The 25,257-nt window shown below is 42.3% G+C and overlaps 1 protein-coding gene across 1 annotated transcript; it reads right to left on the bottom strand.

Moving 5' to 3' along the window:
• Positions 1-972: 972 nt before the first annotated feature.
• GPD1L (glycerol-3-phosphate dehydrogenase 1 like) lies at positions 973-25,013 on the bottom strand. The gene is made up of 8 exons (XM_066628479.1): positions 24,844-25,013; positions 16,373-16,550; positions 14,396-14,536; positions 12,611-12,749; positions 10,503-10,615; positions 7,277-7,510; positions 6,132-6,238; positions 973-4,511 (listed from the first exon to the last, which is right to left on the bottom strand). Exons 1-8 carry the CDS (start codon positions 24,897-24,899, stop codon positions 4,415-4,417), a joined length of 1,065 nt encoding a protein of 354 aa, XP_066484576.1. The 5' UTR covers positions 24,900-25,013; the 3' UTR covers positions 973-4,414.
• Positions 25,014-25,257: the final 244 nt, after the last annotated feature.

Here is a 25,257-nt window from a genome sequence, read left to right as displayed (position 1 = left end):
CTTATGCCTGTGCTATCCAGCACTGACATAAGAGCAATGCAGCTCTGAGGTAAGGGGACAAACATTCCCTTACTTTGAGGAGGCCCCCGTGAGTGACACCCAACTGCAGGATGCAGCACATGTCCCATTGGCACTGCTATTCCAGTGCTGGAAAGCACTGACATAAGGGGTTAGGATTGTGCCCTGCATTTGTTAAGTCTTTAGGGTGCCATAAAGACTTTTTTTTTTTTTTTTACTTCCGCAGGTTAACACAGCTATTCCTCTGGAAAACGCAGAATTTCCTTAGATATCAATTTTTGTCCTTCCTTCTAGTCAAATACACAGAAGAATTCAGAGGATAGGATCAGAACTTTTTTAAGGATATGGTATATGCTTGGCATTAGAACAAAAATTTATTTTCACAAATGTCTCTTTCACGTGAATGTGAATGTGAAGCCAGATCGGAATTGAAACACCTTGAATGTAGTCATTCTTGAAAGAAAGAACCTTCTTTGAAATTCTAAAAATCCCTATTTAATAAGGGATTTAATAAAGCCTGCCTATGTAAACCGCCTTGAATAAAATCTTGAATAAAGACCAAGAAAGGCAGTATATAAATACCTATTATTATTATTATTATTATTATTATTATTTCCAGTTAACATGGGAGTTCTAGTGCAGGCATGGAATAATGTGGCTCATGGTGGCAGACAGAAAGCTGTGCGAGACCAAATCTTTCACGCAGAAACGTGTATGCACAGGAGCACTTGTCCCACACTGAAGTACATATGGATCTCTGGAAAAGGGCATAAACCTCGAAACCCATATTGCTTCCCTAAACTCACATGGGACAATTGCATTTCAAGTGCACTAAATCCCAGTTTGCCTGTAATTACTGAAGAGAGCTGCTTTTACTAGAAAAAGTGACAGAAGTAAACCAACAAAGTGAACTCTCATGCCCTTAAACCTAGATTTATGAATGAAGACAAGAAAACAATCTTACATTTTATTGGAAGTAATAAAATAAATGAGTGGAATTTAGAGAAACAATTCAGGAATACTTTCATCAGCTTGCAAAATCAAGTGCCTTTATAGAAAAAAAAGTTATTCATTTTATTAAAGGGAGTAAATAGTATTTCAACAATACATGCAACTTGCCATGTTCAGGTTACATAGCCCTTAATGTATTACAAAAACTCAATAGTTATAAACATTGCATGTTTGAAATAGAAAAGGCAACACCATCATTAAACTAGATTATTAAATATTAAAAGAAAAATCAAATTTTTCCACATAAAATCTGTTAGGCTTTATTCTTCAAGAGGAATGTGCACTATCCAGTCCCAAGATGTCCAATGAACAACTGGATCACCCACACTCTCTCAGACATACTTTCCCATGATTTCAAACAATTCTAATGCTGCAACATAAAATTCAAGCCACTTGTGGCTTCAAGCCAATTCAATTCAAGCTTGTTGTGACCAACTTAAGTCTCATGAATTTCATTCCTGCTTAGATAGAGCCTGATCCTGTGCTCTCAGCGCTGGCTCTATGCTGGCACTGAGTGTTGCAAACATGCCGCAAGGCACGCCCGTGACAGTCAGCACTGGTGTTGGCTCAACGCCAGTCTGCACTGAGCTCAGCACCAGCCAGAGGCTCACCACGTGTCACTTGGAGCAAGGGGAGAGCTCCGGGAGGCAGACGGGTCAGTCGGGGGGGGAGTGAGAATGGTGGAGCCCTGCTCCACCGTATCTTCAACCCCATGTTGGACCTTCTGGTCCAACACAGGGCCTCTCAACTCTGTGCCGGCAACACAGCTGGTGCAGAGTTGAATAGCCCCACTGCGGGACTGCACCCTTACCCAGGAGATGGGGACAAATGTTCCCTTGCCCCAGGAGATGCTGGCAACTGCCCGGCATGCATAGGATGCAGTGAAAGCCATTTTGGCCCTGCTGCTCCTCTGGGTGGTGGGCAGTTCAAAACTGGGCTGTTACTCATTTTCTTTGGATGCATCCCTGCATGTTTACATTTCTTAAGTTGTATAGAATAATGCAATTTGGTTGGAGTTTTTGAAAGGGTGAAGCAATTTTCTGTTTGCACATAGACTCTGGTTCACGTGTTATGCTTTCCCTACCCAAAAAGCATTTACATACAAAAGTAGTATGAAACCCATACTCATGTAGTGCACACATATACAGGTGGGAATACCATGCATGAAGTCCTGGGCTAAGAGTGTGTGTAAAGATAAAGCAGATTGCTGGTTATCAGAACAGGACTAAGGTCTAGTATTATGCTCAGTAGCATTGTTCTCCAGACTAAGTTCTCACTTAGTACATTTTTATAACTAGTTTTTTCAAAAAGTGCAAGTATTTTCTTCCATCATCAATTGGGGAAAAGACAAATTCAGTAATGTATCAAACTCTCTGTGTCAAGACGAGGTCATTTCAATCTCTCATTCCTTTAAGACACCAGGAAATCAAGGCAGTTTGGACTATGAATAGCATCCAGGAAGTTCTCCCGTTTGAAGGGTTGAAAGGGTTAAAATGGATTTTAAAAGGTAGATCAGACAGGTAACCTAGCAGTTATAACAGGCACCAAAACAGTACACATTTTAACAGTCTGCTGAAGGACACAATCATGCACTACTGGGAATTCCTACTACATTCTCATTCCTTAGTGGCTGTAATCTGAGCTGCTCCTTGTAGCTTGTAGATTAGCCAAAACTAACATCCCCTCAAGTGTTAGGAATACATACACCAAACAAGCAGCCAAACAAGCAGCCAAAGGAACAAAGCCACATGTACAGCTGACAAATCGACCCACAAGGCCAACAGTGCAGAAGTTTTCCTGTGAAAAGGGAGTCAGAATTGGCTGGACAAACAAGAGGAGGTGCATGCCAACCATTTCCAACACAGGGCATGCCAACAGTGGAAAGCTTGCATCTCACTATCTCCTGGAAATTCCTTTAGAAGTTGAGCTGAGCTGAGCCAGTAGTAGTGAGTTGCAGACTCACCATTGAGGCATGCTGTATCCCACCCCACTCCATGATCCCATGTCATCATGGTTTGCCAATACCCACCAAGGACAGAGGATGGCTGCAAACATATACTTGTTCCCAATGCCACGGGTAGGGGTTGACTGGGTCAGCCACTGGCTGAGGGCAAATGCCAAAAGTTTCAACTGGCTGGGCTGACCCCTGAGCCCTCAGGACTGGTGACAGTGGTAGTGATCAGGGGGTGGGTAATAGGTGCCACGAGGGCAGCAATACAGTGCAAGGTTTTGCTGCAGGACCCCCAACAAGCTGTTGCCAATCCAGGCCACAGGGATATTTAGTTATATTCGATGCCAAAGCATGGTCCCTCAGTGCCCTTATTTGGCATGCAGTTCCCAGAAGAGAAAAAGAAACAAAATAGAAGATAAACATGAGTGAAGATAGATATTACTGTCTATAGCAGCAGGTGCCAAACCCCGCCCCTTGGGCTGGATACGGTGCCTGCAAACAGCCTTCCCCGTTGTGCATGGAGTTTACTGTTCTGCGCTACACCATCTTATTTTCTGATGCAATACCATAGGCAACTACTTCCCTTACCCATTGAACCAGCAGGCTCTGAGCCTGGCTTTCCAGGTGGAAGCGGCTGCCCAGGACAACTTTGTGAGATGATTGAATTGAAAGATAAGACAGTGCAACCCAGAATGGTAATCTCCACGCAGGATGGGGAAGGCTTTCCCTTACACAGCAGTTTCCAGTCTGGAGACTGCTGGTCTATAGCATACTTCTTTTAAAGAAGTTTCACCCTGCTAAAATACGTTTCCATATTTGTGTTTCTAAAAATCTTTTTTAAAATCTAACTCTGAAAAAGGTCAAATGCCATTCTCTCATCCAATAAATACTATCAAAGTATTATCACTGAAAATATTCATTAAACAGGCAAATGTCAATGAAAGGCATGCAAGCCTGATTAAAAGCTGAATGTGCACTACTAAATCTTTGTGTACTATAGCAAAACATCCCCATGATGAACTGCCACTAATAGGCCACTTTCAATTCTCATTAAGGAAAAGGATTTTTTTTTTCTCCCCATAGTCATTGGCAGGCCCCAGCTGGAATCCTTCACAACCAGGAAACACGGGAATGTAAGTTCCAGCAACAGTCAGTCTCTTCCATATTGTGAAGATGTAGTATTCTTAGAATAGGAGCGTGCAAGTTGTGCGTTGGAGACTGGAAAGCCACTTGACATTTTTCCCCAGTAAAAATATGAGCAAGGAATCTAAAAGCAGAAGTATCATGTTAAACAAGAACGACTGACGCAAGTTCATACACATTCACGTTGCTATGACTGCTTAATGGAGCTGCTTCTTGTGAAGTTTCATTATATCATCAGAGTCTACATATGATTACGGACAGGTGGAGCTGTGACAATGGTGAAGAAGTGCTTTATATATGCTCTGGATGACTCTGAAGGCAAGAAATCATCTCTTGGACAGGTTTTCCTTCATAGCAGATTTGATAAACAGCAACAAATAATGGAAACCTAAAAAATAAAGAGGTGAAAGAAGGCAGTATCTTACTAGAAGGAGAGTGTCCAGCATACATAATGCTACATAATGATGACAGATTAAAATATTTAGAGCCCAATCCTATCCTTTCCCCACCCCTTTGCTGGTTTCATATCCTTTTTTTACGACAGCTGTGTATATACTGAACAGTATTTTAGAATATGGGCAAAGAGCTGGAAATAGTTGCCCTGAACCAGGAGTTCACCCATTCCCATATATTAGACATCAGCAAGAAATTATATATCAATGGCTTTAATCTCAGCTAGCCATTTCTATTTTTAACATCTAAACTCCAGATGACAGCAGAAATTATTGTTCTTTCATTAGTCGTCCTCTCCCCCCTTATCAGAAACATCTGTTGCACCTAAAGTTTTCAGGAATATTTGGGAAGGGAAAAAAAAAACAAAAAAACAGCTGTCCCATGGAGAGGTGCCCCCTCTTGAGACAGTAGTTGGCAGTCTTCATGTTTTAGCTCTAATTGCCTTGGGTTCTCTCCTTATTAGGCGAGATTTTAGAAGTTACCCCTCTAAAGCATTTAAAGAGACAACGTTTCACCCTTGAAATTAGCTGATTATCCATTGATTTGCAATACCACATGGAAAATTCTAGACCTTTTAAGAGAGTGCCTACCACTTTCAAAACAGTCTGCCACTGTTTCAGAAAGGCATTTTTGGTTTGTGCCAACAGAAATGCTGCTTTGGATGAGGGAAGCACCCCTTATGGTAAAACATGTTAGCAGTACCTCAATGGCACTGAATTGAAATACTGAAGTAATGCTACTTCACTCTCACCTAAGAGCCAAAGTGACACTTTTTTTCCTGTTCTCTCTTCTTGTGTTATTTGGCTCCACCATGAAACAAGAGTGTTGAGACTCAATTGTTGCAACTGGAAGAGCCAAACATTTTTCAAGTATTTGTGACTGCCTAAAATCCTACTTGACAACAACAACAGAAACTGAAAATGCAATTCTATTAGAGCAGGGGTGTCCAACGTTTTTGGCAGAAGGGACACATCATCTCTCTGACACTATGTCAGGAGCCGGGGGAAAAAGGAATTAATTTACATTTAAAATTTGAATAAATTTACATAAGTTTACACAAATGAATATATTAAAGATGATCTTATATGAATGAATGAATGAAGGTCTTGCAATAGCTCAAGGCCTATAAAAGGCCTTGCACAAAGCAAGGCTGCTGCTGCTACTGCATCACAGATGTGAAACAGCAAGCAGTGGAGGGAGCCCTCATCCCACAGTTCAAGCAAGAGGTCAAACAGTCACCCTCACACTGAGAGCAGTTGCGTCGGGCCAGTGTGGGCTCCAACAAATCTCTGGGTGGCCAGAACCTCACTGGAGACTGGGGGCTCCCAGCGGGCCGCATTGAGAGGCCTTGAGGGCCACAAGTGGCCCCAGGGCCGGGGTTTGGACACCCCTGTATTAGAGCATTGAAGTCTTAGAGCCTTAAAGCCCCTAGTTTCCACAGTTTGGAAAACTCCGCTCGAGACATTAGACAGAAAGCTACTAGAAGTCAGGGCCAGCAAATTCTAGAAGGTAGATGCTAGCATGGGTTAAATGTGTCTCACACTGTGTCACTTACTTCTCCACCAATCCTTTCTGTTTGAGGATGCGATACACTTCTGCAGAAGTCTGCGGCCCTTGAAGTTTTTGTCCATTCAGCATTTCATGCTCTAGCTCTTCAATAGACTGAATAGATAAAAAAAGTTAACAACTGAATGATTCATCAGTGTAGATAATGATCTGAAAATGGGGTGACTTTTTTATCCATTATATTTTTGTATCCATTCAGAAAGAAATCAAACTTTATTCAGTGAAGAATGTCACAAGCAGGGTAAAATGGGATGTAGCTATCTCTATTGGTTTGCAGCACTCATAACCAAAGGTATGCTACTACTGGAGACACCATTCTTATGCTCAGACCAAATGTGCAGTTATTCCCAGAAAAAAATACATCTTTCTCAGCTTATGATACATTTGCCTAGAGAATTATGCCCACTTTATGCTAATTAGCTACCCTTCTTTCCCCCAAAATGACCCTGGTTCTGCCCTGTAGTACTGCTGGACCCCACCACCAGGGTAGCTCACCTGTACAGAGGTCCTCCTTCCTCCCCTCTCCTGCCAACAGCTCCTCCCACCACCACAGCAGTTGGTCCTCCACAGGTCTTGGGCATGGCAGCCAAACACCAATCTCAGTGTCTCCAGCAGTTTCTGCTCCAGCAGCCTCCAAAGTCCATTCACACATCAGTCCATCAGCAGTTCCAGTAGTCCATTAGCCATTAGTTCCACAGTCCATCTCTCCAGTCTCATGCTTTTCTCCTTCTACTACCCACACCAAAATCTCCCTTCATCAGGGGCTTTTATGCCTGAGGGCCCTATTGCCTTCAAGTGGCTGCAGCTGAATGCCCAGGCCTTAACCCTTAAAGGGGCCACTGCTGACACCACATCCTATCTCCTCGAGGTATCTTGCGCACTTCCATTACACCATGTGACGTGTTTCATATTCAAAACACTACCTATTACAACAATCCAGAGAATTTAAGGAGAAATAAGATTGCATTAACATAACCATAAGATCACAAGACGGTACTATTAGGCCCAGATATACAGTTTTTATCTCAACAACTGATTTGTCACAAGGTTATTCCAGGCCAGATGGACAAGTAAGCTACTGGAGTCAAATAAAGGACAGTGACCCAAAAGAAGAGCAAATCCCAGAGACTGTACCTTTCCTGTCTTAACAAACGCTTCGGCCACTCTTCGATTGCGGCCACCATAACATGTCGTGATAAGATCTGCAACTCCGCAGCTCTCCAGAAAAGTGGCGGTGGACACCTGCCCTTTGCAGAACATTTTTGCAAAGGCAATCATTTCCATTAGTCCGAGCCTAATGACAGCAGCTTTGGTATTGTCGCCACAGCGAAGACCATCGCAAAAACCTGCTCCCACTGCCACCACATTCTAAGGAGAAAAAACACACTTTACACCAAGGTAAGCTCTGAGAAGACTCTGAAGCCACAATTACATTTTTTAATTTTTAAGTGCATTTCTGATCCTGAAGAGCGATACATAAACGTTTTGCATCCTTGCTTTTGTTTTAAAACCCAGCATGGTCTAGTGGAGAGACTATTAGGACCTATGCAAAGGTAATTTTGCTTCAAGTCCTGTACCAACTGGTCAATTGGCAGATAAATTTCAGTTCAATTTTAGATATAAAATGGATATTATAATGATTTTGGATCTAATATTGTGTTGGGTCCCATTCCCCTGTCCTCCCCCCCAAGGAGATTCATGAGCACTGCAACAGTTACTATAACAAAGACAGTGGCTGAATCTGATGTCATGCCAAACGTGAATAAATGTTTAAATCAGTACAGCATATGGCTGCACTTCTGGAGGCCAGAGCAATTACACAGGATTGCTAAGCAGAAACAGAACCCATAAGGAAATCTTTGCAGGAAAAAGAGATATAATGTTGACAGAACAATAATATCTGAAGCAGCCACATTTAGCCAAGGTCTTATAGAAGGGTAACACCGGAAGGCTACAAAGACTCCCATTTTTGAGCAATGACAGCTCTAATAATCTATCCTTTTTTGCTAAGAGATCACAACACAGCACAATACACTCTGCCTAGCAGAGATTGTTTCCTTATCTTCCTTCTATGCCAGATTCAACACACATTCAAACCCCAATGGGACTGATGCATAGTTAAAGACATAGGTTCAATCTCTAGTTAAAAAGAACATCTCCTGCAGGAGGGGCAGAAAAGTTCTCTGACCAAGAATCACTACAGGTTGGAGCAGACAGGACTTATCAGATCAATTGTCTGACTGTACAAAGCAGATTCATTTGATGGATACTGCTTATTCGGTGGTTCTCAAACTGTGGGTCTAGGACCTACCAGAGGGTTGTGACCCAATTTTTGGTGGTTCAAGCAACTTGACAGGGCAGATTAGGCTATGTGCATCAAGGGTAAAACAAGCTGCAACTTGGGGGGGGGGAGAACTGCTGCCAATCACCCTTATAGCCACACTCCTTGGCATTTATAAATCAGGCAGCAGCCTATAGAGCCTCTAAAAAGTTTGGGAACCACTGTTATAGCTCTTTCTACCTCCAGTCAGTACCCAGCACAGAAAGACAGGCAATGAATCACAAGCTTGAGTTCACATTCAATGAACCAGAGAGAACTCTGGTAATACTGATATAATTCAGAATAGATTGCCTACATACATTTTGCCAAACTTAGATGAGAGTCTACATGAATAATGGATTGTCTCTTGCATTCCCTCAAGACATAGAAAATAAAGCTCCTCAACATGAGGAAAAAAAAAACACTAAATCAGTGACAGCCAACCAAAGGACCAACGGCCAGGAGGAAAGCCTCCCTACATGGCTGAGGGCATCATTTTCCGGAGACCTGGAAGAGCTCAAAATTCTGGCATTGGGCAGCAGCTTACATTGGTGGAACCAAATCTTCCATCCTTACTGGATTCCTTTGGGCATGAAGGGAAGGGATCTCACTCACCAATGGAAGAGATTACGGGGGGGGGGGAGAACTTCTGAGTTTAGAAGTAGGCTACCTCAGAATGCCAAATGCAAGGGAGGGCACCAAGATGCAGGTCTCTTGTTGTCTTGTGTGCTCCATGAGTTCGGTTTGGAAAGTGGAGTCCTTGGGCAGGAAGTTCTGCCGTTCCCTGCCCAGCACATGGCAAACTGGAAGGGAATCTTCACCTCCCAAGCTGAGCCCCATATAGGCCTGATGACTTTAGGTGACAGGCCACATTTGGGCCTGTGGGCCATAGATTGCCAACCCCGGACTTACATATATTTCACTAGACTAGACGCTAGTGAGAGACATAGCCACTGGAAACAGAGCAGGAGCTCTTGAAGTACTGCCAATAGCCACCTGACACATCTGCTATTTAAAGGGAAGAAAAATCACGCCCAGTGCTAGTCTTCTTCAACACTGTGTATGCATCCCCATCAGCATTTTGACAGAGACAACAAAAATACATCTAATGAAGTGGATACACAGAACATGAGCATCTGAGCAGCAACTCTTTTCTCATCTTCCAGCTGTGATAGCTATTAAAGAGAGAGTGAATTTGGATGTGCTCAGAGCTAAAAACTATCACAATTAGAAGAGTATTGCATTCTGAATTTTTCCTATGAAAATGTTTGTGCCTGCTAGAATGGCAAAAATCCTTATTGAAATAATCTTTGTTTAGATGAGTTGAGAAAAAAAAAAGAGCAGGGGGGGAGGAGGAAAGAAAGATTATAAATATGCTGTAATTGATAAGGACAGTATATTAATGAGACACACGGCCTGACCCTCATCTTGGGGGCTTGTATATTTGGCAACACTCCCATTTATTCCTCAGGACTGATTTCTGGTTTCCAAACAGACACAGTACATATTTTGATATACATTTAAATTCTGCAGATAATCACTATCTTGACCACCCCCCCCCCCATGACTCCTTTGTGTTAATATCTAAACTGTAAACTACTCAGGGCAAAGATCTTGCTTTCTATATAAAGTGCTGTGCACATCAATGGAGTTATATAAACTTATTACTGGATGACACTAGCACAGGTAAGTTACAACTTGGACTTAATGCCTTTCTTTTGGTGGAAATGTGTTACTGTGCTTAGAAACCATTGGAGGGATTTTCCCCATACAACAAGATAGCTTCAGAACCACATTGCTTTCCGACAGACACACAAGAGGAAGCTGCCTGTAAGGCAGGCTGGCTGAGAGGAATTTTGCAATAGCCCTCTAATCCGGCTCAGGTATCAACACATTGCTCCTGGTCACATAGGAAGGAACCTGGCCCTGCTACCAAGTTCCCAGAGCGTTCTCTATGGTTTTAAAAAGTGGGGACAGAACTTTTACTTTGATACATTTATTATAATAATCTCACTTCTCCTGTTCCAAGCACATTTTTACCTTAAGAGCACCACAAAGCTCAACAGTATCTGCATCGTCCACCACAGTTATTCGAAAGTTTGGAGTCTGAAGAAGTTCTTTGAAGAGGAAACCATTCTCCAAAATTTTGCAGCCTAGCAGGGGGAAGAGAAAAAGAAGGCTAAACTGAAGTTATATTTATTTATTCTCAATTTATTTAACATTTATACCCCATCTAGTAAACAAAGTTCTTGAGGTGACTTACAACATACTCAAAATACAATAAAAACAGGCAAAACAGGATGTTAGAGGCCCACACTGGGCTGGGCTTTCTCACTCAGTCTGTCAGTTATGCCTCCTGGCAGCAGATGAAAAAGTTATGGAGGGAAAGGGACAAAAATGCTTACAAGCCTGTCCTCAGATGTTCCAACTGCCATTCTACTGCTGAATCTCTTGGACATGTCAGGTCTCACAAGAAATACTGAGACCTGGTCCCTTGCCTGGTCTGTTGCTGCCGTCTCTCACAGTATAGGGTAACAGTTCTTTCTGCCTCCACAATCCACTCTGTTGACCATGGTGGGTCATGGTCTGTCACTAGCTGTTGTGCTACAAGGCATCCCTATATTGCTGTGCAACTTCCTTGTTGTGGTTGGCCTGCAACCTACCAAAAATCAGCTTACAACCCACCGGTGGGTTGCAACCCACAGTTTGGGAAATGCTTTTAGGGCTCTTGACAGTAGACGCAAGTATTACGGGGGGGGGGGGTGAAGATAAGTATTTACCAGCCTCGCTCAAGTCCTTAAATGTTCCAAATGCTTTAGCACTATCTCTCTAAAATGTGCAGATTAACAGTTGAGAGCTAATGTGACATAGGGCTAGAATGTTGAATTTAAATCAGGTAGAACAAGATTCCAGTTCCTGTTCACTCATGAAGCTCCCTAGGGACCCAATCCTATCCAACTTTCCAGCACTGATGCAGCTATGCCAATGGGTTGTGAACTGCATCCTGAGGTGGGGGGGAGCAGTCACTGAGGCTTTCTCATGGTAAGGAAATATTTGTTCCCTTACCTTGGGCCTCCATCGGTGTTGGAAAGTTAGACAGGACTGGACTCTGTCACCTTGCATCAGTTACAATTTTTCAGCATAAGGTAGGTACCACATGAGTATGCTGCAAGTCTCTAAATGAAAAGGGGAACTATACATGTCTCCCTGACCCCCTTGGATGAAGAAGAGAATAAATAAGTCTCAGGTGGGTTTATGTCTCTATGCCATCTATGTCAATTCTATGCTGTCAAATTATGTGCATGATGTTCATAGTTTGCCCCTAATTTTTCACCTGCAATTAGTTGTCATATGTTTAATCAAATAAATATTACAATGTATTTGAAGAACATCAATATATAAAATAGGACATCTTTATGTGTGGCTGGAGCTCAGTCACCTAAAGCACAGATTTCATGCTTAAACATCTAGCAACATTAATAGCCAAAACGCCCAAATATGCCTAACTACTAGCAAGGCCAGTGCAAGTAAGATGGGCAAGGAAGGGCCAAAGTGTGGTGATACCCTTAAATTTGCAAGTATCCTGAGGAGGCTTGGAAATTGTGCCTGAAGTAGTGATAAGCTTCTCTCACTCAGGCCTCTATAAAACCAAGCACCAGCAACAACACAGGAGGCCATGCTGGCAATTTCAACTGCAGGACCAAGAATAATACGTGCAAAAAAACACTGGAAGCCTAGTTAGAAGACAGTCCATTTTTTATTTTTGTTTAAAGAGGATTTATGGAAAGAGACAGCAATAAAATTGAGGTTCCATTCTCTCTCGCAAGTTGTATTAAAGGCCTTTGAAGAGCACTGCACTACTTACTACCCCTAGAAGTGTTTTCCTGAGCAATTCTATTGGAATTAAAAATACATCTCTAAAACTTTGGGAAATCATCACTTAGAAAATAAAAGTAAATTTCTGCTCTGAAGACACAATGACGTTTGAAAGAAACCCCCCCTCCCTCCCACATTTCCTATATAACCTTTCTGCTGCTTGCATTTGCTACACTGAGAAGATGAACAAGTACATTTGAGAAGATGTGGGCCTTCTAACAAACATATCAACAATGGGAATGTGTTTATTTAGAAGTATTTGTCCAAATTACCTATTGTGGTTTCACAGAACTTCTCTGCAGCTACTTCATTGGCAATGTTGGCTCCCATCAACACACTGATGTCTATTCCCATTTTCTCCCGGATGATATCAGAAATGAGTCTCAGTCCCTCTGGGCCTTCGTCTATTCCCTGCAGTAAACGTTAAAAGAGAATTACTCAAATCAGTAGTCATACTACAGAAGAAAACTGACAATTCCCCTTCCCAGTGGATGGAATTTATAATGGATTCTATACATCATTAGCATCAAATGGAACCCTTATGACTACAGGAACTACTTTGCCATAGCCTTATTGACTAGCAATGTCACAACTACGACTTTTTTTTTTATACACTTTTCTGAAATTATCAATCTAGAATTTTTGGTCTCAACATCCTCCAAGTGAGATGGTAATCTCTATTCACAAATAAGCAGAGAGTATAATCACTCTATACCACACTAGGGATTTACCTGGGAGTAAGCGCTTGTGGAATTGCAGCCTAACGTAGTTACCCATCTGGCAGAAGACAATGGGTTAGTGTTACTGAACTCATTTCATTTCTTGAATACTTTCACTAAACATTTGGCAAAAAGGGGAAATTCAACTGTGGGAAGAAGGTTTTTCTTTCATTGAATTAATGTTTTAATTTCAACCAACAGGCTGGAAAAAAATTCAAAATCAGAATTTAAGTAAACTACAGTAACTAGATTTCTACACCTACAATTTGTATAGTAACTAACATAGAAATTACTAATCGCCTCATGGAATGTCACTCTGGAGCACTGATTCCCAACCTATAGTCTGTGGGCCACAAGTGGTGCACAAGACCCCGAGAAGTGATCCATGAGGTCTCAGGAAGAAAACCCACCTTTGATCACTTCCAGCATCTTGCTGAGCAAGCACTCCCTCACACACCACCAGACAGGGTGGACAGCAGACTGCTCCTAAAGGTTGGGAACTACTGGAGTCTCTCTCAATCTTTTTGTTTTGGGGAAGGAGTTGAAATTCCTTGAGTACAGCCAGAAGGGGAAAGCTGAAAAGCACACAGCTGAGCAGGGCATTTATTAAAAAAAACAAACCCTGAATTTCAGTGTTAAAAGCTTACAAGACCTCACATAGTATAGTGCAGCGATTCCTAAACTGTAGATCTGTGGTCTATCAGTGAATCATGACCTAATTTTTGGTGGTTTGTTACACTGACAGGGTAGATTAGGCTATGAGCATCAAGGTTTAAACAATCTGCTGCTTAGGGGAAGCACTACTGCCCAACCACCATTATAGCCACAAAGGCTTGAGCAGCTGGTAAAATGAAACATTTGTTTAGGTGGGTCCTGATGCTAAAATGTTTGGGAATCACTGGTATAGTGTTTAGTTTTGGACTAGGACTGGGGGGAAAATGGGCAAGGAGATGTTGGACCAGTCTCCTCTACTTCACAGGACTGCTGGGAGGATTGGTTGGGTTGGGGGGAGAACCATATACACTGCCCAGAATTCTGGAAGACAAGCTGGTATTTAAACAAGTCACGCATTGCATATATACACAAATTTTTATAAAAAGAAGATACACACATACACACACACCGCTATGAACTCCCTAATGGAAAAGCACAAAATAAAATTAAGATCTAGGATGAACTCTGTCAGGAACAGCAGAAGGAAAAAAACTGAGAAAAATGATTGGATGGCTAACTCCTCAGAACAAAAGAAGAAATAAAAGAGGGAAAAGAGGAGGGAATAAATAAATGACTTCAGATAATTCCTTCATATGCTGAAAATGCTTATAGCATATGATATACCTTAATGAGTGTTATGCCAACAGCTTTCTTAGCTACATGCCCTGTGATCTCATCGCAGATTTTATAGATGAACTGGTGGGGAATGACAAAAATCAGCAAGTCTGCGTCTTGCACAGCTTCACTCAGGTTTGGGACAGCAACCTGTAGAAAAAAAATTAAGCATGGGGGGGGAAGAAGTGAAACAATTATTTTAACAGTCTGTCTCAATTTCCATATGTTGTTTTAAATTGAATCTTCATTTCATTTGCGAAAACTATTTTAGTACATTGCTTTAAAAATTACAATGATTTGAAAAGAAATAACTAAATGTTGTGCCAAGTACTGCACGTGCCTTCTCACTATCATGGCATGCGCATCCAGCTGGAAATCCAAAAATCTGAATTCATACTGTAAATAATCCATATAGTTAAGATGCTAACACCTGACAGATGGATAGTAGTTAGCTTTTTATCTGAAAGTAATGGCAAATTAGAATGGGTGCAAACTGTGAACATAGTCTCACCCAGCGAAGCCTAGTAAACTTTCTGATCACCTCCTGCTTAGAAGCTGAATTAAATTAAATGATATATTTTTCTTGGGTGAACATATACAGCTCAATCCTAAACCTAGTGGCACCCAGGGCTCCAGCAGTGCCAAAACGGCTACCGCTGGATCCTATGGACACCAGACTAGCGCCGGGAGTCTCCTCGGAGTAAGGGAGCATTTGCTCTCCTACCTTGGGTAATGCAGCCACTGTGCCAATTGGTCTCCTGTCTTTTGAGTGGGCACAGACCCAAGGAGGCCTGTATCAGGCTGCCTGGGCCAAGAGGGAGGTTAGAGGCTGCTCCTAGCCCCGATCCGTCTCTCTCTTTGCCCTCCATCTGCCCCATTTCCCCCCACTCCTTGCTTCCCCCCCCTCACCGCCCCAATAAGACTTATCACCAGCTAGTGCTGGAGGAGTGCTGTATGGCCACTCAGTGCTGACGCCCAATGCTGATGGCCTCTCTTCCCTGGGTGCCATGAATGTGTCTCACAGCATGTTTGCGACACCCAGCACCAGAGTTTTAAAAAGTTGTAGCAAGGAATTAGTCACCAATTAGACAACTGGATCGGAGGATGGACAGTTTACAGGCTCTATTAAAAAGAAAAAGAGCAATCTAGTTCCAGATATTCTTTACCTTCATTCATTTGTTAAGATATTAACAGACACCCCAATCCAAGAGAATCTCTGGGGGAGGGGGGCTTCTCCATTCATTCCAATGTAAAGAACAGTTCCAAAAGCGCTTCTCATCATGCACACATGCTGCTCTCCTAAAGGTAGTGAAGCCCTGACTGCTTCTATCAGAATCCAACAAGAAACTGCTGGTGAGGAATATTTCCAGGTGCTGTGATTCTGTATCAATGTTTATTTGATTGAATAGGTTACCCTTGCTCCAGTGGCCCTCTCTGAGATATCAACGGAAAAACTGGGCAATCACTTGGTGAAAGAAAGGAGGGATAAAAATGTATTAAAATAATCAACATACACCCACCACTCTATTCATTACCAATTTCTTTTTTTGCTTCCCTTAAGGCCACACGACTGTTGCACAGACAGATCTGTCATTTTCAAGCTCTCAGAATCGGAATGAAAATGCCCCTTCTCCACACTATACTCAAATAATTAAGGCTGCAATTCTACATACACGTACTTGGGGGTAAGTTCCACTGACATAGTATGACTAACTTCTCTGTAATCAGGTATATTACTGCATGGAATGTCAAGGCCAGGAGCTAGACAGCATGCCCAATGAGATTGCCGGCACTCATTATTCCAACAAGAGACATTCTAGCACCTTGCCATATCTGACAGTGCTTTCAAAAGTCCTTCTAGTTTTTACAAGTATTTTCCCTATGCTGTGATGGTAGAGAAATGTAAGTCCAGAGCTCCTGGGACATGCACAACTAGTTGCCTTGATCTTTGGATCCTGGCCCAAGTGAATATATCCAAAGACTTACCACATTTTCTGGTAGCTTATATCCAGGGAGGTACTTTACATTCTCATGGTCATTATTTATGATATCTGTCAATTTTCTTCCGTTAATGTTTTCTTCAAAGACCCACATTCTCACTGTAGAAGCAAACTTCTGCAGCTTTTGTACATTCTTGCCGATTATTTTGGCTACAGCTGAACCCCTGTAAGAAAGTTGGGGAAGGGGAGGGGAGAGAAAGAGTTTGGATTTAATAATCAGGGGAGAATTCTCATCAAAGATTCTTGAATTGAGAAAACACATGCAAGGTCATTCATGTCAGGTGCTTTCTGGCAGCTGGAATGCAATCCGGATTTCTTGTTAAAACCCACATACTCCTGCTTATCTTCACTTTCAAGTGAGATTTCAATAATTCAGTGCAAACAAATTCAAAAGGCTCGTATTTAAAATATTTTAATTATGTGACAGACTTATCTGATACACTGAGTGGATTTAACCATTTCAGATAGTTCGGAGTACAAGAAACATTTATGAAGAGTTTTGTGAATATCTTGATGGGGGACGCACAACTTTTCCCCTGTACAGTCTCAGAACCAATCTTGTAAAACACAAGTTGCAGAAACAAAGATACTACTGTATTTCCAATGGTGACAGCTGAAAGAGTGACAATAATAACAATAATAACAACAACAACAACAACAACTTTATTTTTACCCCGCCTTTCTCCCCGAAGGGACTCAAGGTGGCTTACAACAGGTTAAAATAGATTAAAAACATAATTTAAAAACAGATAAAAGCATATTAACACATATCATAAAAACAGTAGTCAGATAAAAAATAATCAGGTAAAAAGAGCATAGAGCAGCAAATCATAAAAGAATCAGGCCTGTAACAAAGTATTTAAAAATATTAAAAGATGTTGAAAAGATGTTAAAAAGGCCAAGAACTCAGAAGGCTTGTTTAAACAGAAGGGTCTTCAGGCCTCGCCGAAAAGTCTCAAGAGAGGGAGCCATTCTTAAGTCAAGGGGAAGGGAATTCCATAGCGTTGGTGCCACTACTGAGAAGGCCCTATTTCTTGCCGCCGCCCCATTTACCTCCCTAGGCGGCGGCACTTGTAAAAAGGCCTTCTCTGATGACCTAAGAGGACGAGCCGGATTGTACAGGAGTAGGCTATCTCTGATACCCTGGCCCAGAGCAGTATAGGGCTTTAAAGGTCAAAACCAGCACCTTGAATTTGGACTGGAAACGAATGGGTAGCCAATGCAGCCGCTGGAGAAGCGGACCGACAGATTCAAACCGCCTACCTCCAGTAACCACACGGGCCACCACATTCTGCACTAGTTGCAGTTTCTGAACCATCTTCAAAGGCAGCCCCACATAGAGCGCATTACAATAATCTAACCTTGATGTCACCGTGGCATGGATCACCGAAGCCAGGTCTGCACGATCCAAGTACAGCCGCAGCCGGTGCACCAGCCGAAGCTGAGCGAAGGCCCCCCTAGCCACAGCCGCCACCTGGGAATCCAGGAGCAGCTACGAATCCAGGTGGACCCCCAAGCTTACAATGTAAGATGTATGCAACCTTACAACCTACAAAAGTATCTTGTAAGATGTATGCAACCTTACAACCTACAAAAGTATCTTCCATCAATCAATAGGCATCAACAGCCAGGATGGACTACTGGTTTGGGAGTTAGACCTGGAAGATCCAGGTTCAAATGCCCACTCAGCTATGAAGCTTCCTGGGTGACCTTGAGCCAATCATAATCTCCCAGCCTAATCTACACTGTCCTCAGGATAGTTCTGAGGACAAAAGAAAAGAAACTATGTATGCCACCCTGAGCTCCTTGGAGGAAGGGTAGCATAATGTGAACCATAGAAATAAATAAATAGCTAAGGAGGTCAAGAAAAGGTATTGCTCATGTCAAGAAGATATCATTCAATATACATTAGCATTCAATTTAAATCTGCCCAGTGTGACTGCCATCAGCTGAGTGACACTTTGCAGGGTTTCCGCTTACTCTTCATTATTTTACTCTCCCAGCTTTTGCTTTCTCAGAAAAATTATTTTGCTGAAGTGGTACATCTCTTTCTAATTATATTTTTCACTGCAAACATGCTGAGAATTCTTGCCAATTTTTTATGCAATACGCAGGAAGCTTAAAGATACAGTATATTTTGTCAGTGCCAGTGAACTTTGGCACTGAACAGTATTGTTTTGTTGTCAAGACACAGGCAGTAACGCTTGAGCTCACACGGAGCGGCAGTAAGGGTTGGCCTTAGGAGCTGCAGGGCCCAATTAGAAACATTTTTTGCAGGGGGGTCCAGGTTCACAGCCAAACTCTGTAGCATTAAATAACATTATAAGCTTTATACCTCTATGTTAGAATGGAAAGCAAACAAAATGGGTGCTTAAAAAGTGCATGTGACTTAGGGTGCAATCCTAACCTCTTATGTCAGTGCTTTCCAGCACTGATATAAGGGCAATGCAGCTCCAAGGTAAGGGAACAAACATTCCCTTACTTTGAGGAGACCTCCATGAGTGACACCCAACTGCAGGATGAAGCACATGTCCCATTGGCACCGCTATGCCAGTGCTGGAAAGCACTGACATAAGGGGTTAGGATTGTGCTCTTAATGGACCAAATGGATCTGTGTGCATTTTAATATAAAATTGCATACATGAAAGCCTACAAGTAAACAAACAAAATGTGTAATTGCCTTTCAAAATAGTTACAAAACCACTTGTTTTTAAGAATTCAGAAAAAAATTAAAATCGTTGCTGTTCTCTATAAAACCTGCAATGTGTTAGGTGTTGATTGCAGTGTGTTGTTGGGTGTATTTGACAAGACTAGAGTAGATCACCCTAGCATGGGGCCCCCTTAGGTGCTGGGGCCAATTGGGAGCAATTGGTCAAGTTGGCTTAAAGCCAGCTCTGGATGTGGTCTATCTGCTTTTTCAAGGAATATTGTAATTATGCCAATGGAAACAAAACATGTACAAAAGGAAAGAATCTGAACCTGAGATATACACTCTGCTTTACCAATACTGACATTTTTATTCAGTGCAAAGGTTTTCAAACTGGGGTGTCGTGATGCCGCAGCCTGAGAAGCCCTTCTGGTCCTTGAAGGGGCGAGGAAGGGAGGAAGGCAGCAACACGATCCCCAGGATTGTGCTGCTGCCAGGGACAAGGGTTTTTTTCTACTTACCTGCAGCCAGTAGGAGCCTCCCAGAGTGTCCACGGAGCCTGGGGACCTCTCTACAGGGCTCCTGAAGCCCCAGTTTGAGAACCTCTGCACTAAATAAAAGTGTTAGTATTGATCCTATGGATTGCATTGCTGCCTTCCCTCCTCCCTTGTAACAACCTACCTCGGTTCTCAAACTCCCTGAGGATTTAGTGAATATAATTATTATTATTATTACTACTACGCACTACTATTTAGGATATTTAGATATCGCTTCTCAGCAGCAAACATTCTCAAAGTGATTTATGTAGCAAAGAACTAAGAAAATTGTTCTTGTGCAAGGTGACACAATCTAAAAAAACAGAAAAAAATTACACAAGTGATACCAGCAAATAGTCACTGATAGAAGTGTTATGCTGGGATATACAGTATAGGAACAAAATCGAGAAAGAATACAATCCACTGATAGCTTCTCTTCTGAAGAATCTCTCGCTTGTAGTTAGCATTCTATAATTCAAAATTAGCCTCTTTAAAATAGTGTACATCAGGGGTGCTCACACTTTTTTGGCTCGAGAGCTACTTTGAAACCCAGCAAGGCCTGGAGATCTACCAGAGTTTTTTTTACAATGTTCGCGCCATCATAACATATAACATTTATGTGTACAATGTATGTTGGTGTACCTTGAGCCCCACTGAGTATAACAGGACTTACTCCTGAGTAGACATGCCTAGGATTAGGCAGTGAGGCTGCAATCCTAGCCACACTTACCTGGGAGTAAGCCCCATTGAGTACAATGGGCCTTACTCCCGGCGTTTCCTCCCAGAGGCACCTGAAGGGGGGGGGGTTGGCACTCCGTGATCTACTCATTTTGCTTCACGATCTACCGGTAGATCGCGATCCACCTATTGAGCACCCCTGGTATACATAATACTGTGTTGAGTTTCTGGCTTGTGTGCTATGCCCAGAATTTTTTTCCATAAATGAAACTGTCTTCATGTTAGTCCTCTGAAACAGAAGACTGAAAAGACAAGTTGCCCTTAACAATTGCTAGAAATGATGTCATAATTTGAATTCTGGGCCTTCTGTTTCACCTCAGCTCATCAAAACTGAAAAGCAAATTATGCAAGCTTATAAAATAATCTACACTGCCATAAAGGGAGCTCAGCATCAACACGCATCTCTATTCATCTGTCCTCAGACTGACACCAGAAAGCTGGCTTCTTTTATATGGAATGTCCTTGGAATTTGCTAGCAGAGCATTTTCAAGCAGCCAAGACAGAAGGCAAAGCAAGGCAATCAAATTCCTGCTATGAAGTTTCCTATGCAGTTTGGGTTCATATGCAAAATTATGTGCCTATGGCAGCCTGACTGAATGATTAAGTTACATGCTAACTTTAAATAAATCACCAGTTTGGCACTTCAAAGGCAAGGCTAAACTACTTCAACTTAAACAAGATAGTCTGAATAGCAAAACTCCTCCCATACAAGGTAAAAATTTATGCCCTCAGAACAAAATGGATCTGCTCTCCAGATGCCAGATAATGCTCACGCTGGAGGCATAAATCATCAGCCAAAACACTTTTCTGCTTCCACAGTTTGCAAACTGGCACCATCTTCCCTCCACACTTGATCCTTGTGTGGCGGTACCAAATAAAGAAAAGGAAGATTTTAAAGTTTCACATGGCTTTTTTGTATCATGTCCCCATCGAGCTTTGTAGACAGGGTCTACAAGAATTAAGAGAGCTTTTTCTTTCTCATGGGACACACACTACCCTCTTTCACACACATTTCTTTATCATGATTGCTGGCGAGAAATCATCACATGGACTGTGGTAAAATTAGAAACAGGGGCAATCCGATATCTTAATGAAGGCTTTTATGCATTGCCAAACAATGCATAGGGAAACACAGTCCAATGTTGTTTGCACTCTACTATCAGCAGCAAAAAGAAAAAAAAATACACAGAGAAATTGATACACCATCATGTTTTTATAAGGTGCTAAACTCATTCTACACAGGGCCTCAAAACTGTATCCTAACCCCACTCCTGGCCCCTGCAGACTTACCCCAATTTGAATGCTTAATTCAGATTTGCAAAAGTAATTTGGCTGGTACAGGTGCGAGTAGCTGGACAGGAGTAGCCGGGGCGTTAGTCAGAGTAAGGGGGAAAATATCCGACCCTGAGTTGCCCTCCAGCCACCTCCTAATCTGCGCTGGATACAGTGCAGTCCACTTGGCCTGCCTGTCCCCGTGCAGGTTAGGATTGGGCTGCCAGAAAACTACATAGTGAATTATGAATATTAGTTTCTGCTAATGAAGCTATCCTGTGAGTTTGCTCTAACAGCCCAATAGGTTTACCATGTTGATAAAAATATGTTTCTCTGATCACTTTTCAAAGTTTCCATCAATATACTAACTGGACTAAAATGAAATATTATATTTCCTGCTAATTGGGCAAGAGGCACTTTTCAAGTGGTGCCCCTCTTATATTTAGCAAGGGGAGAGGAACATACCTCTTCAATCCCGCAGTGTCTTTTCTAGAGGCTGTTTGCTGGTGTTCTTCTGCATCTTTTTAACTTGTGAGCTCTCTTGGGACAGTGAGCCCTTTTGGGACAGGGTCAGGGAACCATTTAATTATTTTTGTCTGAAAGCTGCTATGTGAACTTTTTTGTTGAAAGGCTATATAACAACAACAACAACATTCAGTTAGTATCTTTATAGTAAATTGCAAAACTAAACGAGTTATAGGAGCTGCCTTAAACAATTTATGGTATATTGCAGTTTTCCATCTGCAATTTATAAAATTGGCAGGTGACAGTAGGTATCAAAACAAGATAAGAGATTGATTCAAGGAAGTTAATAACCAGGACAGCAACACGACACTGCAAAAATAGCAGACCATCTCATTTTCTTATTCTTTGATGCTGAACAGTCTGCTCTCTGTAAAATGCTTCTGACAGCTTCTACAGGAGGTTACTTTGGAACCAAGGTGATATAAACTTCTGTCCTTCAGGCACTACAGTCAGCACTGACTCACTGATAACATTCAGCTATTTGAATGGGATCTGTCACCTGTATAAGATACCAGTGGGCACAAGACAAAAGTCAAGTTACAAATATTGCTCTACAGCTGCAATTGTGACACAGTGAGGCTTACTTCTGAGTAGACATGCATCGGACTGCACTGCAGAGCACTTGAAAATATTTTTTTTTGTGAAGTATCAAGCAGCAATAAAGACAGAGTTACTGCTAAATTGTACAACTGATCTAAGTGGGGAGGAGAATGGGAGTAGTAAGTGAGACTACACTCACCTTTATGAATTAAACATTCAAATACTACACTCACCTTTATGAATTAAGCATTCAAATACTTCCTCCAAATATTTTCCTCCAAAACGTTAACAAACTCTAGTGTCTAACAAAAGGCATTTCAGAAATAAGACTTCAGTGTTCAAAGAAATGCTATAGCCTACAGCTCTCACATGTTACCAGAAGTAGAGAAGCCAATTAATCAAATGACAGATAATTTTTGATTGTTATCAGGCAAAACGTATTGGTATATAGTTTTGGTCTATCCAGCCTTTGCCAATCTTTTAGAAAAGCACAGGCCAAGTTTTCACAAATTATGCATCCCAAAGTGAAAGGTATTTTTATAGTCATGTGAGTGTTTTTAATGCAATGTAAAGAGTGGGGGAGCATTTGAAGATATTTTTAGGTGCTTATTCTTGTGATTTCATGTTTCAAACCCAAAATACAGACCAAGGAAGCACAAAAATACATGCAAATTGTTGCAAATTAAAACAGACTTTGGCATAAATATTTTTTAAAAACTAATGCACCTACAGTAATTTGTAACTTCTGTGTGTACCATTATTTAAGACACTTGAGGCAGGCTGTGCAGCATGGCCTTTCCCAGTTTGAAGAGACACTGGGCCAGCAGTCTGAGGCTAAGAGGCAAAGAAGGAAGGCCCATAGCCAGGGAGACAGACCAGGGACAGACTGCACTTGCTCCCGGTGTGGAAGGGATTGTCACTCCCGAATCGGCCTTTTCAGCCACACTAGACGCTGTTCCAGAACCACCATTCAGAGCGCGATACCATAGTCTTTCGAGACTGAAGGTTGCCAACAGGAGAGTTGCTGACTAAGTAGGAATGCCATCATCCCATAAGAAGTGGAGGACAATAGAATTACATTCACTTTGGGGTATGTGCACAATATAGATTTTTGCGTGGTAGTTTCTCATACAACGTTTTTAGCACTAAACCAAAAGCATGGCAAACACCTTTCAAGAAAAGAGATCTCACATTGCACCCAGCTTTCAAAGGGTATTCTCCAGTTTCCAAAATTTGATCCCCCAATGTAAGCCTTCCCTATTGTCCAGGTGGAACTGTCATGCCCTTATGCTGCAATCCTTTATAAACACTTACCTGGAAGCAAGTCTCACTAAATTCAATGGGACTTACTTCTGAGTAGACACACCCATGACTGCACAGTTATAGATTGTAAGTGCTTCCTCTAATCAGTTATTTTCAACCACTGTGCCATGGTACAGTAGTGTGTCACAAATAGTCCGCAGGTGTGCCATGGGAGTTTGGGGGAGGGTCAATAATTAGTAGGGCCATAGGAGGATGTGAGCTCCCTACTGGCCTTGTCAATTGTTAAAAAATGGATAGTGTGCCTTGGCAATTACAGCACCTTGTCAGTGTTCCATGAGATGAAAAAGTCAGAGGAGTAATCCGATGACCAGAAAGGTGGTATATAAATACCTAGTTATTATTATTATGAAAAGGGTTGAAAAATCACTGCTCTAACTTAACAAGCACACCATCTGGTTAAACCAGCATATGCCAGAACACCCCAGTAGATATTCAGGCCCAGGGACTCAGCCTAGAGCAGTGGTGGGCAAACTTTCAACTTTAGGAGTCCTGGATCTTTAACAATTGTGCAGGAGAGAGAATTTCAGCAGGTGCAGCTTGTCATCTGTGAGATGACAAGCCTGGAGTAGAACAAGAAGGGAAAGTGGACATTCAGCAGTGAAGTGGATTTGCAAAGGAGAGGAGTGCAACTGCTCTGCCACCCAACAAGGAAGTAGGGAGGAGGGCTTGGTTGGTGAAGAAGTGTTACCATAAGGTAGCAGCCTGCCCAGCCTCTCATTCTGGAAGGAGCTCCTTTACCGTTATAGGATCAGAATGACAGGTGAGTGCCAAAGGGGGGCACACACCTGATCCCACCCCTAGAGAGCAGCAAGACCTGTGGGCAGCAGGTGTGCCCCTTGCACCCAAGCTGCTGGCCATGCCCTCCCATACACTCACCAGTTTCCTGAACCCACGATGGAGACTTTCAAGGGTGCCCCCACAGCATGAGCCATTGCAACTCCTGGGACGCCAAGAGAAGAAGGCACCGGTTGCAGCGCGGGGTAGGTGGGTGGGGAGAGCAGGACTCTGCAACCCTCCAATGGCCGCTGCAAATGACGCGCCCTCACCCATGCAGAACAGACACAGGATGATTCAACTCCACCCCAGAGGACTGCCAGAGACCACCCTCCTTCCCAGAGGCTTGATGGGAATTGTAGTCCCTATTTTATTTCCATAAAAGTTGCAATACAAAATAGAGTTTACAGCCCTTGCAAACCTATAAGGGGGTTGGTTTGCATTGCTGCTTCTTTTTAAGGCGGAAAGTGTAATTCTCCAATGGAAAGAGCTCTGCATGTATACTTTAAAACTCCA

Source organism: Tiliqua scincoides, chromosome 5 (assembly GCF_035046505.1).
Source record: "Tiliqua scincoides isolate rTilSci1 chromosome 5, rTilSci1.hap2, whole genome shotgun sequence".
NCBI classification, from domain to species: domain Eukaryota; kingdom Metazoa; phylum Chordata; class Lepidosauria; order Squamata; family Scincidae; genus Tiliqua; species Tiliqua scincoides.
This window is presented reverse-complemented; position numbering and strand designations above follow the sequence as displayed.